This window comes from Mytilinidion resinicola (genome assembly GCF_010093595.1).
Source record: "Mytilinidion resinicola strain CBS 304.34 unplaced genomic scaffold BDZ99scaffold_3, whole genome shotgun sequence".
NCBI lineage: Eukaryota > Fungi > Ascomycota > Dothideomycetes > Mytilinidiales > Mytilinidiaceae > Mytilinidion > Mytilinidion resinicola.
Window position 1 is genome coordinate 196,579 of NW_022985439.1, and position 13,346 is coordinate 209,924.

Genomic DNA, 13,346 nt, shown 5'->3' on the forward strand with positions numbered 1-13,346 from the left:
TCCTCAATCTCATTTTCAACTCTCACACTGCTCTCGAGTTTACACGCGACTTCACAATGTACTCGCACGAACGCGGTGAAGATTCCGGTGGTGGAGGCGCCAGCAACGAGGAAATCAGGGATGAGTCCCAATCTTCGTCATCTACACTCAATCCGAAGCCGAACGCACACCCTTCGAGAACGCGTACTCGACCTGTCCAGTACGCCCGCCTGCCGCCCGAACGATCCGCCAAGTTCCTTGCAGCAGGAGTGAAGCCTCTCTCGAGATCAACACTTTACACCGACTAGGAATACGATCCATACATGCCAACGCTGCCTCCGAGCCAATCCTACTCCGACAAGCTGCGCGAGATGGCAGAGACGTATATAAGAGAGGAAAACAAGGTTGCAGCAGTGCATGAATGCGAATATACACCACGCCAACTCGAAGTGGGACCCGAAATCAAGCGTGCGAAAAGCATCTGTAACGCGAATGAGACTCTCCCCGAACTTCGCAAACGCCTCCGTCGTGATCCTACAACTCGGAACCAGCTATCCAGTATCTTGATGACGCCATCAACTCGGTAGCCAACACAGACTCTGGTCATCCCACCCCCGAACTAGAGGATCGGCTTCTTCGGTGGACCTATAGTCTCCTGGATGCACCTAACTTCAAGCAGTTCAGCTTCGTCAACTCGTTTGAAGAACTCTTGCTGGCTCTTATGAAGCTTCTAGAGGACAGCATTATTCTGATTCCTCGTGACCTCTATCACTACACCTACATGTCAGAATTCGTTCTCAAATACGGAGAGGAGCACCACTACGATGCGTTCGATTCTGCTCATAAGGATTTGCAGCTGAAGCTTGCTCAACCTCCCAGTCTTGTAAGTTGATTATATCCCATGATTTCTACCCAATTTGCTCTCCGCGTCCCTCTCTCTTGTCATTTGCGTAAGATATGAGCTGTTTAAGTAAAAATTCGAACAATGAAGCTAACTGAAGGGATTGCGCTGAAGTTGAAAGTTGAGGGAGAATACTATGTCGCGCTATTGCTTGATAGATCTGGGGCCAACGACACGCTCGGTCGCAACAATCCGATCTTCAAGGCTGGAGACTTATAAGGCATGAGGCCCAATATCGGGGAAAGTGGACGGTATTACATATCTGCTCGTTAAAGTGCGCTTCTCAACTTACGACATCTTGATGAGAGGAGATGTACCTAGCATACTCGGAGCAATACAAATGGACTCCTCGGTGCCTTTGTCGATACTCGCTCGTTTCATACAGTGAAGATTGGTGATATCAACGTGGAGACCGCGCCTTGCCTCGACCTTGTTTACTCTTTTCACTAATCTACGGGTAGTTTCTAATTCCAAAATTCTAGTTCGAGATCCATTAGTTCTCAATAAAGTTACTGCTGTTTCCTAGGTAGATAGTGTGTATAGTCCATAGCTGCTAAATAACGCCATGTTCGGTCATTCGACTAGATTCGTCCTTCGGCGCACCCAGCCTAGCAAACGAGAAGCTTCCAGAAGCTGGCATTCACCACCTTTTCCGAGCTGGCTTGCTCGTTCTTCTCTGCACTGATGCAGCTCACAGCGACCAAGAACAAAACAAACGCCCTGTACAACTCTTCGATTTCACGCCCGACAGCTTATACTGCCGCCGACACCACCCACGACAACGCAATGGGCGGAAAATGCAATAAAGCACGCCAAAAGCACGCCAAAAAAGGGACAGCTAGGGACAAGTCCCAACGCCTAACGTCTACCCCTAGCTCGAAGCCGACCGGGGGATCTGAAGAGCCTGTTCTCATACCTTCCCGCGGCGAAGACACTGGGGCGCAGCTAGAGATCAGTCTCAATACATGTCATCTACGAGAGACATCGAGTCGGAGGCGGGAATAAAACAGCCGCGCCTCCTTGCGGAAACAATTCCTGTGCTACTTCGCAACAGAGACGTCAACAACATTTCAGCTATGGATGAATTATCCCTGTCGTCCGCCCTCAACTCGGAGTCAAACGCAGCACCAACGAACCATCCTCAAACTCGTCGATACGGTCGCCCATCAGCTGAGACAGCCGCTCGGCTTCGGGCCGCAGAATACAGCCAGTGCCCAAGTCGAGACTTTACGCCGACTCGCTCCTCTCGGACAGACCCCACGAAACGCTCAAGCCCATTCTCCCGGCGGAGCTTACTCCAAGATTGTCCTACTCCGGTGAGCTGCGTAGGAAGGCAGAGTTCACAGTAGAGGCAGGACCCGAGCGCATCCAAATGTACAAACGCCATGGAATGTATGATTTTGCAGCGGGCGAAACTGCAGATCTCGAGCGTGCTAAAATCTTCTGCAATGCGAACGAGAGTCTCACACAGCTTCGCGCACGCTTCCGCAGCAACTCTACCCCTCACGACAAGCTATTCAGAATTCTTATCGACGCAGCTATTCACTCCGTATACTTCACAACTCCCCCACGTACCCCAGGTGAACTCGAGTGGTGGATCCTTACTTGGATGTATGACTCGCTGGACACGTTTGGCTTCAAACACTTCTGTTCCATCAGCTCCCTGGAGGACCTTTTGGTAGCTTTGGTAAAGCATCTAGAGGGCGAGTTCATCCGACAGTCGAAGCCCCACCCAAACCGTTACTTCATGATGCGTAGGCTTGTTGCAGACTATGGCGCGCCGTACCCCACGGAGGTCTTCGACGATATTCACAAGGATATCCAGGAGCAACTTGCCAGTCTCTCTTGAACTGCAGCATCAATACAAAGCTGAATCAGGGCGATTGCCTAACGATGGTTGAGAGAGCGCGGGCGTAACTCCGGATATCTAGAGACCCCCAAGGGTTCTCTCGACTGATCATCCAAGCGCATGAATAACCCCTTTCTGCGACGACGGATGATTTTGCACCACTGCGTTCTTTCACTTCACCTGTCAGCTAAGACATCAGATAGGCTTGGCAGAATGCTTTTACCGACTTTATTCTGAAATTTTGCCACGGCAATTCCACTGCCATGATCATACTCACTTCTCTTTCTATGAAGTGATGCGCCCTGATATGAAAATCGTTGCCCTAATAAAGTTATACAACGTATCTTCCTACTAATCTATCTATGTCTTATACTTTGTATGTCGTTCTACCTCCTTGAATCACTGCCGAGGCAAGTAGAATAGTGTACACGCTAGCCTATTCTAGTTGGACATGCATATAACCGAAACCCCTCTCCAACTCCTCAACCTCACTTCCAACGACACTTGCCAGGTCCAAGGGAATGCTATGCAAGCCTTTGTTGTCTTCAGCGGCAGTTTCCATCGCATCGCTTTCTCCAAAAAGAATGGGAAGGGCTAGTCCGTAGTGCGGGGTTCCTGCATATTCGTGTTTTCTCTACTGCATTGCGTCATCTTTTGCCTTGCGATATAAGAGAAATCAACACTTATTGGATTCAACAACATTGGCAGAGGCCTTTATCGTCTTAATACGAAACCAGGAAAAGCGTCGTAAAGTCCCCAGTTCGCCAACATGTTCTCATCTCTAGCGCGCATACCTCAGCTCACCTCTCTTTTCTCTCTCTTGATCATCACAACTTTCTTTTCCCCAGCCACAGCGAATTGGAAGTACAAATCCCGCCCCGACCTCTCCCCACCAACCCTAAACATTACCACCCCCGCCACCTTCGCTATATCCCCCGGCTACATCTTCGTCGCGCCTTACTCGTTCCCAGGCTGGGACCCACCCCTCCCACACGGACCTCTTCAACCAGGCCCCTACATCTTCACCTCCAGCGGCGAGCTCGTATGGTCCGGCTTTGGCTACATCAGCGGCTACGTCGCGAACTTCCAAGCTGCAAACTGGAAAGGCGAGGAAGTCCTCTTCGCATTCGAAGGGAGTTTGAATGGGGAAAAGGGGCATGGTCATGGACACGCCACAATTTTAAATGGGAGCTACGAGTCGATTAAACAGGTGAGGGGGGCAGGGAGTAAGGTGTTGGATGTGCATGAGTTTCAGGTGTTGGATGAGAGGACAGCGGTGGTGGAGATTTATAGACCCACGCCGTTTGAGTTGAAGAAGTTTGGGGCGGGGCCGCGGAGTCAGTGGATTGTGGATGCCGTGTTCCAAGGTAGGAAAGACTATGGGATCGGAACTGGGAGAGACTGACATGGGTTATCAGATATTGAAATCGAGACCGGTCGCCTCTTATTCGAGTGGAGCAGTCTTGATCACGTGCCTCCAGAAGGTAGGATGATAGCTACTTCGAAGCCGACATCCCATGCTAATCAAAACCCCAGAATCTGTCTACTCAATCGCCTCATTAGCATTCGGAACCGGCTACAACAGCTCTGATGCCCTCGACTACTTCCACATCAACTCCGTCGACCGCGACGCAGACCACAATTACCTAGTGTCTGGCCGCCACACGTCAACCATCTACAAGATCAACGGTACCTCCGGTGCCATCATCTGGCGCCTCGGCGGCAGGCACTCCAATTTTACTCTAGCCCCCGGCGTCGCCTTCAGCTTCCAACACCACGCCCGCTTCATCTCCCACTCAAAGGAAGGGGACATTGAGATCATCAGCCTCTTCGACAACTCCGGCCCCGAACTAAACGGCAAACGTGGCGAATACGCCAACGAATCCAGTGGCAAACTCCTTTCTCTAAACACGACATCCTGGACCGCGGCACTGATCCAGGACTTTCCAGCGCCACACGGCGTCTTTGCTGTCTCGCAAGGCAACACTCAAATCCTCCCCAATGGCAACGCCTTCGTCAGTTGGGGTTCCGCTGGCGCCATCACTGAATACTCGCCCGACGGTACGGTAATCTTCCACGCGTACCTCGAAAGCGGCGACCTCTGGGCCAACGGCAACGTGCAGAACTACCGCGGCTTCCGCTTCAACTGGACTGGGGTTCCTCACGAGGACCCAGCTGTAGTGGCGTTAAGGCATGGGGAAAGCACGGTGGTGTATGTGAGTTGGAATGGGGATACTGAGACGGACGTTTGGGCCTTTTACGGGGTTGATGCGAAGGGGAGAGAGATTATTGTCGGGGAGAAGAAGAGGGAGGGGTTCGAGACGAGCTTTTATGTATGGAGTGGGAAGAAGTGGAGTGGGTTCTTTGCGGAAGCGGTGGGGAAGGATGGGAAGGTGAAGAGGAGGAGCACGATTGTGAGGCCTGAGAAGTACATATATAAGTATGTGCCGGGGAGGGATGACTTGGTTTACCAGCAAGGCCTAGACGAGCTATAGCGGGCGGGCTAGTGGGTCTTGAAGGGCTGTGCAGATACAGTGAGTACAGACACAGTAGTAAGATTGCCTACATGCTTCCGAAAATTTGTAAGAAGTGTATCTATGCACATGTTGAAGTATTCCAAGCAGCGACGAAGCAGTGAACGCATACATAGGTTGTACATGATTTACAGTCTCGCGTCACGAAGCCATATCGTGGTAGTGATCTAGCGTGAAGAGCTACGCATTGGGTATGTGTACGCCTATGAACATTGACCGAGGTGCTCTATTTTCCGCTACCTAATCCATCGGATACGCCTCTGGGAGTTGTCTCTAGAATGCTTGAGCACCAAAGCAGCGAACTTGATCGACCTTTGATTGTCCCACTTGGTAACGCTAGAAGGAACCCGGCTGCGACTCAACTGACACTCATCCGAACACGTCATGTTTCCTACGTAAACCCCCATTTCTGAGGCCCTTGATAAAGCGAACGCGAGAACCCGCCCGCTAAGGTCTCCGAAAGGATTAAACCAATTTTTCGAGGTAACTACAAAGTGGATCAACATGATAGGCCTCTCGGCGCCGTGGAAGTCGACAGTGGTGATTGCGATTTTCTCTGCAGCGGCTTTTGGCCCATTCATAATCACGAGCCTTATTGTTGGGAGTGAGCTGGATATGCGCCTTGTCTGCATCGTACAGAAAAAGTATCCCTATCTTCTCCATCGCCATGCCACTGGCTATCAGGGCTTCAACGGACTCCAAAATGGCTGGCTATACCCCCGGGATTAAATCATGACAGGCCAGTTGAATTCTCTCTGCCTCTCGATTTGACGTCAACGATCCATTCCCTATAGTCACGGTTGAAACCAGGACGTCGATTATGGAGCGTCCGCAAGCCTGCTTGTGCTTTCCGAAAGGTATCGATGTCCCAGTAGCGCTGGTCGTGTCCCCTAGATGGATGAACTAATAGCTTGTCATTATAGAAGACACATGAGGGGAGTTCCAGGATTTCAGAGTGGGCCCGGAAGCTCTGCTCGAGGTTGATTGCATGGATAGTAGGATTCCCTTCTTGAATATGATCGACGATGGACTTAGCCAAGAGAGAAGACGTCGGTGACTGATCACGAGCCCGATCAGGTAGCAGGATTCCATGCGCAAAGGAAGAAACTCCAGCCAAGAGTAGTCTATGTGCTGTAGGCTGTGAAGCCATAACGACGGCAGCGTCTGGGAGATTCATATGCCCGGCCTCATCAGTGATGATCTGATCAGCCTCGAATCCGGCTTCCGAGAGGTGGGTGAGGTAGATGTAGTGTCACGGAACAAGGAGCCGTAGGCCGTGTACGTGATGTATTGCATGGTGATAATGTAGGGGAGAGAGAGGTCTAGAGGAAGGTGAGGCTATATACAAGATGTGTCATGCGCCTGCTGTAACCCTCACCGCTCCTCCCTAACAAATTTTCCTCAAGTTAAACCATCGGTAAACTTCCTAGGCCACATATCACACCGGCAGAAAATTGAACTCAGACTGGGGAGAGCTATCATCTTCTCTTAGATTTCGTCCAGTAAGGGAAACTCACCACAACTACGAAAAAATACTTCATGCCTACCTGCTTACCTACAGATCTGGCGTTTTTCGTCTCCACCTGCACTCAGACACATCCAAGATGTACTCAACGTCATTCTCCCCCTCGTCTACTTCGCTCTTGATGACTTTCCCGCCAGAGACGCAAATCTCGCGCTCTGAGACAGCAACCGCAGCATGCTGATAAATCCAACCCGGCGCCTCACCCGTCATCTCCACCTCTTCAATGACAAATGTCGCCGTATCAAGCCTAAAGACAGGCGTATGCCCGTAACGCCTCTTTTCGCCATATCCTTGACACCCAATAATATAAACATGCGTGCCCATCAACGTCGAACTGTGGTTATCCGTCGGGGGGAAGACGTCCTCAGGGTAACTATACACCACAAAACTCCCATCGCTATGATGTTCCCAAACATCATTGTATATGCAAAAGTCGGGGTCGTAGGAGTCCTCATGCTCGCCTCCGACCTGGATCACCCGGCCATCGGGCAGCCGTGCAATAGACTGCCCGTGGCGCTCCGCGCACCAAGTTGCCGGGCTGAAGAAAGACTCTCTCTTCACTGCAAATTTCTGCTCGAAATATTGCCCGGCCTCGAAGGCGCTGACGCCGGAGCGGATCATGGCGTCCCAGAAGGGGACATTGAGGTGGTCTGGATTCTTGGTCCCGAAGCGACGGCAGCGGTCTGAGAGGAACTGCTGAGGGCTGATGGTGGACAGTACTTCGTCGCTGCATTCAGGCGGTAGGCCGACGAGCGCGCGGCGCCCTTGATGCGAAATTCTTTTGATGTTGGCCTACAAGGTGTTAGTACACATGGCAGGGTCAATAAAGAGCAGAAATTAGGACAGATACTGGATCCTCGAGTGTCGAATTTCCCAGTCCACCGCCTAAGTCTTTTTTGAGATACCAAATGACTCTGGTTAAAGAACAGCGTAATACATATTTCAACTAGAGCCGAAAAGGCTCTTAGAGATAGATGTTGAAACGCGACACAAATTATGTTTCAACACCTACCTGAGTGGTACACTAGGAAAGCTGGCAATAGAATAGAGGATTCTGGTATGTGTACTAGGACCTTACGTACCCCAGCAGCTAAGAGAACGGAGACGGTGCGTAAGCTGCAAGCATTGGACAAAGCTGTTTCTCCATACTCTTCACGCTCGAGATCCCGGGTCGTTTCGAGTTTCTCCACCACTAGATCGTAATTATCGACCAAGGCAGCCTGTATGAGGGACATGGGTTCCTCAGAATCCCCATTGGATGATGGAGGCGATGGCGAGGGACGCACTAAGGCGACTCCTGAAGCAGTTTCGTCGCTCTGAGAATTAGGGTTTGGAGCGGTTGACATGATATACCACCCACTTGCAGAAGTCAAGATTTCAAGATTGTGATGATGAGGAATTGAAAATATGAAAAATTCAGACTTTATTTCGACCCCTTGTTTCAGGCACCAGTATTCTAACTCGAAACGGAGAAAGGGGGTCATCAAATACGCCCTACGAGGTGCCTGTAGCTAATAGAAGCGCATGTGAGTACCGGTATTGATACGATTAGAGATAGAAGTTGTCGAAGTGGTTATTGGATGTTCACGATGTCGGGAGTTCAGATCGCACTTTTTTTCACCACCAACCCGACCCCACGCTATCTTACAGTGGGAGTGGACCACGTGATATCGAACCAAAGCAGCCAGTTACCGAATCATGCCGGGCTCCAAAACTCCGCAAGAACGTTCGTCACATGAGAGTAGGCGTAATAATCTGATAGGAGCAGGCGGAATAATCGGCGGAACTGCAGCGATCTTACTACACGGCCAACCAACTACCCTTACAATATTCAACATTGATCGTATACAGGGGTGCGGTTTCTAGTGATGTGGGAGGATTCCACCACACCAAGATTTCCCCGCCTTTCACTGAGAATCGACGGCTCGGGTCATACGCGGAAGACGGGATCGGTGCCATCCGCGTGGCACGCTAGTACGGCGGTGGAAGGTAAAGTAAAGATATATGGAAAGTTAGTCTCCTCGCGATTTTGGAAGCATACTGTTGGAAAAACATTGATAAATATCATGAGTGCAATTTCAGGATTCGATTTATCTGGGGCTTTCACGATCGTTGGCGTAATTTTATTGGGTTCGTTAAGTTCGGTGAGACTCGAGCTAAAACAGATGGGGAGAAGTAGGACATGCTAATAAGGAAACGAACGTGTAGATATTCTTGTACTTCATCGCTACCGCGATATACAATGTCTACTTCCACCCCCTTTCCAGCTTCCCAGGCCCCAAATTTTGGGCGGCGTCCAGCATCCCTTTCTCCCTAAGCCACATGCGTGGAACCTTCGCATTCGACATCAAGAACATGCACGACAAATACGGCGAGGTCTTCCGAATGGGCCCAAACCAGGTCTCCTTCATCAATGGTGATGCTTGGAAAGATGTCTATGCGTACCGGAGCGACCGTCCTCACTTCACGAAGGACAAAACGAACTACTTCACCCCTCTAAATGGTGTCGAAAGCATCCACTCCGCTAAAGACGACGCCGTGCACTCACGACACCGCCGACTCCTCGCGCACGCATTCTCGGAGAAAGCGTTGAGAGAGCAGGAGTCATTACTAAAGACGTACATGGATCTCCTTGTTATTCAGCTGAAAAAGCAGAGCGGTCCCGTTGACATGGTGCGGTGGCTGAACTACACGACTTTTGATCTGATCGGTGATCTCACGTTCGGCGAGCCTTTTGGTTGTCTCCATGATAGCGAATATCATCCTTGGGTCGCCATCGTCTTCCAAAGCATGCGCGCCTCCGCATTTGTGGTGGCTGGACGGCAATACCCAGCCCTGGCATCTATGCTCGTTAAGTTGATGCCGAAGAGCCTGTCGCAAAAGATTCAAGATCATTGGGACTTGAGTGTGAATCGATTGAATCGCCGCCTGGCTACCAAGACGGATCGACCGGACTTCATGACGTATCTCCAGCGGCAGACGGGAGAGAAGGGGTTGAGTCCTGAAGAGATGCATTCAAACGCCCCGCTTCTCATGATTGCCGGGAGCGAGACAACTGGGACGGCTCTGTCAGCTTGTCTGTACTACTTAACCTCGAACCCGACAGTCTTCCAGAAGCTGAGGAAAGAGTTCGACGAGGCGATAAAGTCGGAAGAGGACATTACGATCACCAACACAAGCGAACTGTCCTACATGACTAATGTTTTGAACGAGACGATGCGGATATACAATCCCGTACCTGGAGACCTGCCACGCGAGGCTCCGAAGGAGGGGATTACGGTCGCTGGATATTGGCTGCCACCATACGTGAGTTTTAGCCTTTGCGAAGATGATGTGGGGATGCGACTGACCGTTGAGTAGACTCGAGCGTCACTGGGTATCTACGCAGCCACGCATTCAGAGCGTAACTTCAGAGATCCTTATGAGTTCGTTCCTGAGCGTTGGGACGATAACAATTCGACGTATGCGAACGATCAGAAATCGGCTTTCCAGCCCTTCTCAACGGGCCCTAGGAACTGCATTGGCAAGAAGTGAGTGTTGAAGATCAATGTACAGTTCGTTACTGACTATCGATGAAGTCTTGCATGGGCAGAAATGCGTCTTATTCTTTCAAAATTACTCTTCAACTTCGATATCGAGCTCTTACCAGAAAGTAGAAATTGGAGTGATCAGAAAATGTATGTTTTGTGGGAGAAGCATCCGCTCATGCTCAACTTGAAGCCAAGGCATTGAGGACGGAAGATGTGAAGAATGAGAAATATAGGAAAAGCTCCACTAGGAGAGGCATTAAAGAACTACATGTGCTTTCAGAACGACGATAGTACACGTCCATTTTTGTGTGCGCCATTACAAATAAACGCAGGTTTCTGGTTAATACCGCTCCGACAATCGACGTTTATAACGCAGTTTTATAGAGAACTTTTCCCGCCATACTACGAGCAAAGCCCCGGCCTTGCGCGCTAAAAGTTCCATCTAGTAGCAAAGCTTGACCCTTCTTCTTCAATTTTCATCGAGACCGCCATCATGGGCGTCCTCCCCGCGATCCTGAAGCGCAAGTACCCCGCCAAAGCGCACGCCGCGAAAGTCGCTGCGTGGATGAAAGAGCACGGCGCCGAGAAGTAGGGAACGCTGTATCTAGAGGGCCACATCTAGTCTCACGCTCGATGAGCCTAGGTTGTAGGTTGAGGCGCATGAATACTAGTCCTACCGACTGAGAGACCTAGTAGAACATGTTGAGTTGTTGATGTCCAGCTCAGAATGTGTCCACTCACTGCATCGGGTTATACGTAAGGAGACCAGAACGCATATAACTGCAAGATGTCAAAATTGAACATGCTTTTACGAGAATAGGCCTGTGAGAAATAGCAGTACCCAGGCGTATTCGGATCGAAACGGCTCCAGCGTTCGCTCGATCCAGTAGATCCAGTCATCCTTCCATGGACCGCACCCAAACAGTGCTCTTGAATACTCTCAGTAACTGGGATACCACCCAGAGAACTCCCAGTCGATAATCACGAGCTCTAGGTCCGTTGTGTCCCAGTGGACTTCGCCGTTTTCTGTTGTCGTCAGGGGGTTTCGGAGCATGATATTCTTCCGCTGGATATTTGCATGCGTGAGAACTGGGGCGCGGTTCTGGAAGACATCCTTGAAGGCTGGCGAGAAATGCTCTGCCTTGTATATAGAAAGGCCTTCTTCGACATATCTGGCTACCATAGCTTCATTCAGGTCCGACTCGGTATCAAATGGGCCGTTGAATAAGTATGGTAGGTTGAAAGACGCCATCATAGAAATTGTCGAAGAAAGCTAGGGCGAGAAGATGGTGCAGCCAATGGTCGTGTGATGGGGGTATTTCTTATGTAGGGCAGAACGGCTGCCAGTGAAACGAAGGCACCGCACGGGCCGTGATGCCAGGCAGCAACCTCACGTGGACTAGTGCAGATACCAAGCCACCGAGTCAGCCATAAAAGAGGAGTAATCTATGAAAGTAACACCTCGCAGTACCCTGCTTTTAGCAGATTCAGCTCAGCTTTAGTAAGAATCAGTCCAGAAAAGGGCTTCCTCCGTTCTAATCCCACCTATTCCACCTGTGGCTTCACATATGCTCCAGTTCATCGGACGCATCCAGATGCTATACATAGGAAACTTATTCTACGCGCTTGAGAACATGATATTATGGGCATTTGAACCTGCATAGTTAGGAGTGGCATCGAAAGGCTACATATGCTCTCAAGATGCGGATAGGACACCAATTCGAGTCTTGGCGCCAAAATGATAGGATAGTCACTGGCTTTTGGTTCCCAAACATTCTTCCCTCCGTGGAACACGGGAGGACCTCCTATGAGAAATCTTTGCAGGTCCTCCCGTGTTCCGCGGAGCGATTCAGGCGGCGCTGTGGTAAACCTTGAAACGGCTTGGGGTAACTATCCCAATATGCTTCTGAAACTCAAAATATGATGTAAAGCGCTACACAGTGAATATCGTGCTACTTAAGGCACTCCTTACACTGGTGTCAAGTAAACAAGAGTAAAGCACAAGTAGTAAGATTTTCGTGTGTCCATGTTTATGACCCTGACCAAGCCTTCTTTCGGACTTGTAGAGCTATACTTGCGGCATCGGTCTCCGATTAGCTCACCAACTCTACAAGTGGAAGCTTCGCTCGTTGGCCATCAGGAATCTAACACCCGGCTGGACAGCTTCGCCGTCAAACCTCCATCCGATCAAGTCCCGAATGCTGCTCGTATCAAGCACATCTGGAGTCCTGTTACGCCACTCTTCCGACATCGCATACCGCCGCTCTGTGCCTCTGCCGGACAGAAAGTCGTGCACTTCCTATCGCGACGCTACGTCTCCAAAGACAGTGGGTCCCAAGTTTCTCCAAGGGCCGGGTGGAAGAAGGAACGGCGCACGCACGTAGAGCAGTTCCAACTTCGAGCACTCATGGCATGCGGCCAACAGGTTGCTGAATGAGCAGGATAGAACGAGGCCTTCCAGCGAAAGGCACTGCAATGTGTGGGCGTGATTTTTCAAGAAGCAGTTGACCGTGTCGGAGTGAACGTACAGACAGCTTAGTGTGAGAGACGTAAGGCAGTTCGTCTTTAGGAGATCTCTGTATGGTGCCCATTGCATGCACAGGAGTTGGAAGGCCACGCCTGCACCGTATACCACTTCTATGGGATCCTCAATCGTTGAGGCCTTGCCGGCCCCTCTCAATGTGAGTTTTTCCAATCTCGACGAAGATTTGAGAATGTAGTTAAGCAGGTTGTATTGGTCTTTGGCACGGCACACTGGCATGGAATTCCCAGCAAACTTGAGCTCGCGTAGGTTCTCGAAGAACACACCGTGAGGCAAAAGGGGGCACGCTCGCTTGAACTCCATCCAGGCAGGAAGATCGCTAGAGGTCAAGTCGGCGGCGAGATCAAGCAGCCCACGAAGGCGGCCTGATGTCTTGTCTGCTGAAATGCGGAAATGTTTGCAGAAATTGATGAGATCAACGCATGACCGTGCTATAGCTAGCAGAGCGTCGCATAACATGGTGAAATGCACGCATTGATCATATCG

General features: G+C 50.5%; 7 protein-coding genes across 7 annotated transcripts; 4 read left to right on the forward strand and 3 right to left on the reverse strand.

Annotated features, from left to right (window-relative positions):
- Positions 1-56: 56 nt before the first annotated feature.
- On the forward strand, positions 57-1,182 carry BDZ99DRAFT_471973 (uncharacterized protein; the record flags this gene model as incomplete). Its single annotated transcript, XM_033721754.1, has 4 exons — positions 57-248; positions 288-447; positions 531-862; positions 1,039-1,182. 4 exons carry the CDS (start codon positions 57-59, stop codon positions 1,180-1,182), a joined length of 828 nt encoding a protein of 275 aa, XP_033581524.1.
- A 663-nt stretch (positions 1,183-1,845) lies between these two features.
- On the forward strand, positions 1,846-2,729 carry BDZ99DRAFT_494527 (uncharacterized protein; the record flags this gene model as incomplete). The annotated part of the gene is made up of 2 exons (XM_033723315.1): positions 1,846-2,196; positions 2,352-2,729. 2 exons carry the CDS (start codon positions 1,846-1,848, stop codon positions 2,727-2,729), a joined length of 729 nt encoding a protein of 242 aa, XP_033581525.1.
- Positions 2,730-3,258: 529 nt separating this feature from the next.
- Positions 3,259-5,401, forward strand: BDZ99DRAFT_434264 (uncharacterized protein). The gene is made up of 3 exons (XM_033717434.1): positions 3,259-4,096; positions 4,148-4,213; positions 4,266-5,401. Exons 1-3 carry the CDS (start codon positions 3,499-3,501, stop codon positions 5,222-5,224), a joined length of 1,623 nt encoding a protein of 540 aa, XP_033581526.1. The 5' UTR covers positions 3,259-3,498; the 3' UTR covers positions 5,225-5,401.
- A 1,215-nt stretch (positions 5,402-6,616) lies between these two features.
- On the reverse strand, positions 6,617-8,134 carry BDZ99DRAFT_566547 (uncharacterized protein; the record flags this gene model as incomplete). The annotated part of the gene is made up of 2 exons (XM_033727594.1): positions 6,617-7,580; positions 7,871-8,134. The coding sequence occupies 2 exons, from the start codon at positions 8,132-8,134 to the stop codon at positions 6,819-6,821; spliced, it is 1,026 nt and encodes a 341-aa protein (XP_033581527.1). The 3' UTR covers positions 6,617-6,818.
- A 720-nt stretch (positions 8,135-8,854) lies between these two features.
- Positions 8,855-10,633, forward strand: BDZ99DRAFT_506050 (benzoate 4-monooxygenase cytochrome P450; the record flags this gene model as incomplete). The annotated part of the gene is made up of 4 exons (XM_033724147.1): positions 8,855-8,932; positions 8,997-10,094; positions 10,149-10,318; positions 10,367-10,633. The coding sequence occupies 4 exons, from the start codon at positions 8,855-8,857 to the stop codon at positions 10,518-10,520; spliced, it is 1,500 nt and encodes a 499-aa protein (XP_033581528.1). The 3' UTR covers positions 10,521-10,633.
- Positions 10,634-11,159: 526 nt separating this feature from the next.
- Positions 11,160-11,570, reverse strand: BDZ99DRAFT_566549 (uncharacterized protein; the record flags this gene model as incomplete). The annotated part of the gene is made up of 1 exon (XM_033727595.1): positions 11,160-11,570. The coding sequence occupies one exon, from the start codon at positions 11,568-11,570 to the stop codon at positions 11,259-11,261; it is 312 nt and encodes a 103-aa protein (XP_033581529.1). The 3' UTR covers positions 11,160-11,258.
- Positions 11,571-12,617: 1,047 nt separating this feature from the next.
- Positions 12,618-13,319, reverse strand: BDZ99DRAFT_515355 (uncharacterized protein; the record flags this gene model as incomplete). The annotated part of the gene is made up of 1 exon (XM_033724963.1): positions 12,618-13,319. One exon carries the CDS (start codon positions 13,317-13,319, stop codon positions 12,618-12,620), a length of 702 nt encoding a protein of 233 aa, XP_033581530.1.
- Between the last annotated feature and the right edge of the window lie 27 nt (positions 13,320-13,346).

Coding starts and splice junctions, on each gene's coding strand:
- BDZ99DRAFT_434264 (XM_033717434.1), top strand. CDS start 3,499: ATGTTCTCATCTCTAGCGCGCATACCTCAGCTCACCTCTCTTTTCTCT. Junction 4,097..4,147: donor TGTGGATGCCGTGTTCCAAG/GTAGGAAAGACT, acceptor ATGGGTTATCAG/ATATTGAAATCGAGACCGGT. Junction 4,214..4,265: donor TGATCACGTGCCTCCAGAAG/GTAGGATGATAG, acceptor TCAAAACCCCAG/AATCTGTCTACTCAATCGCC.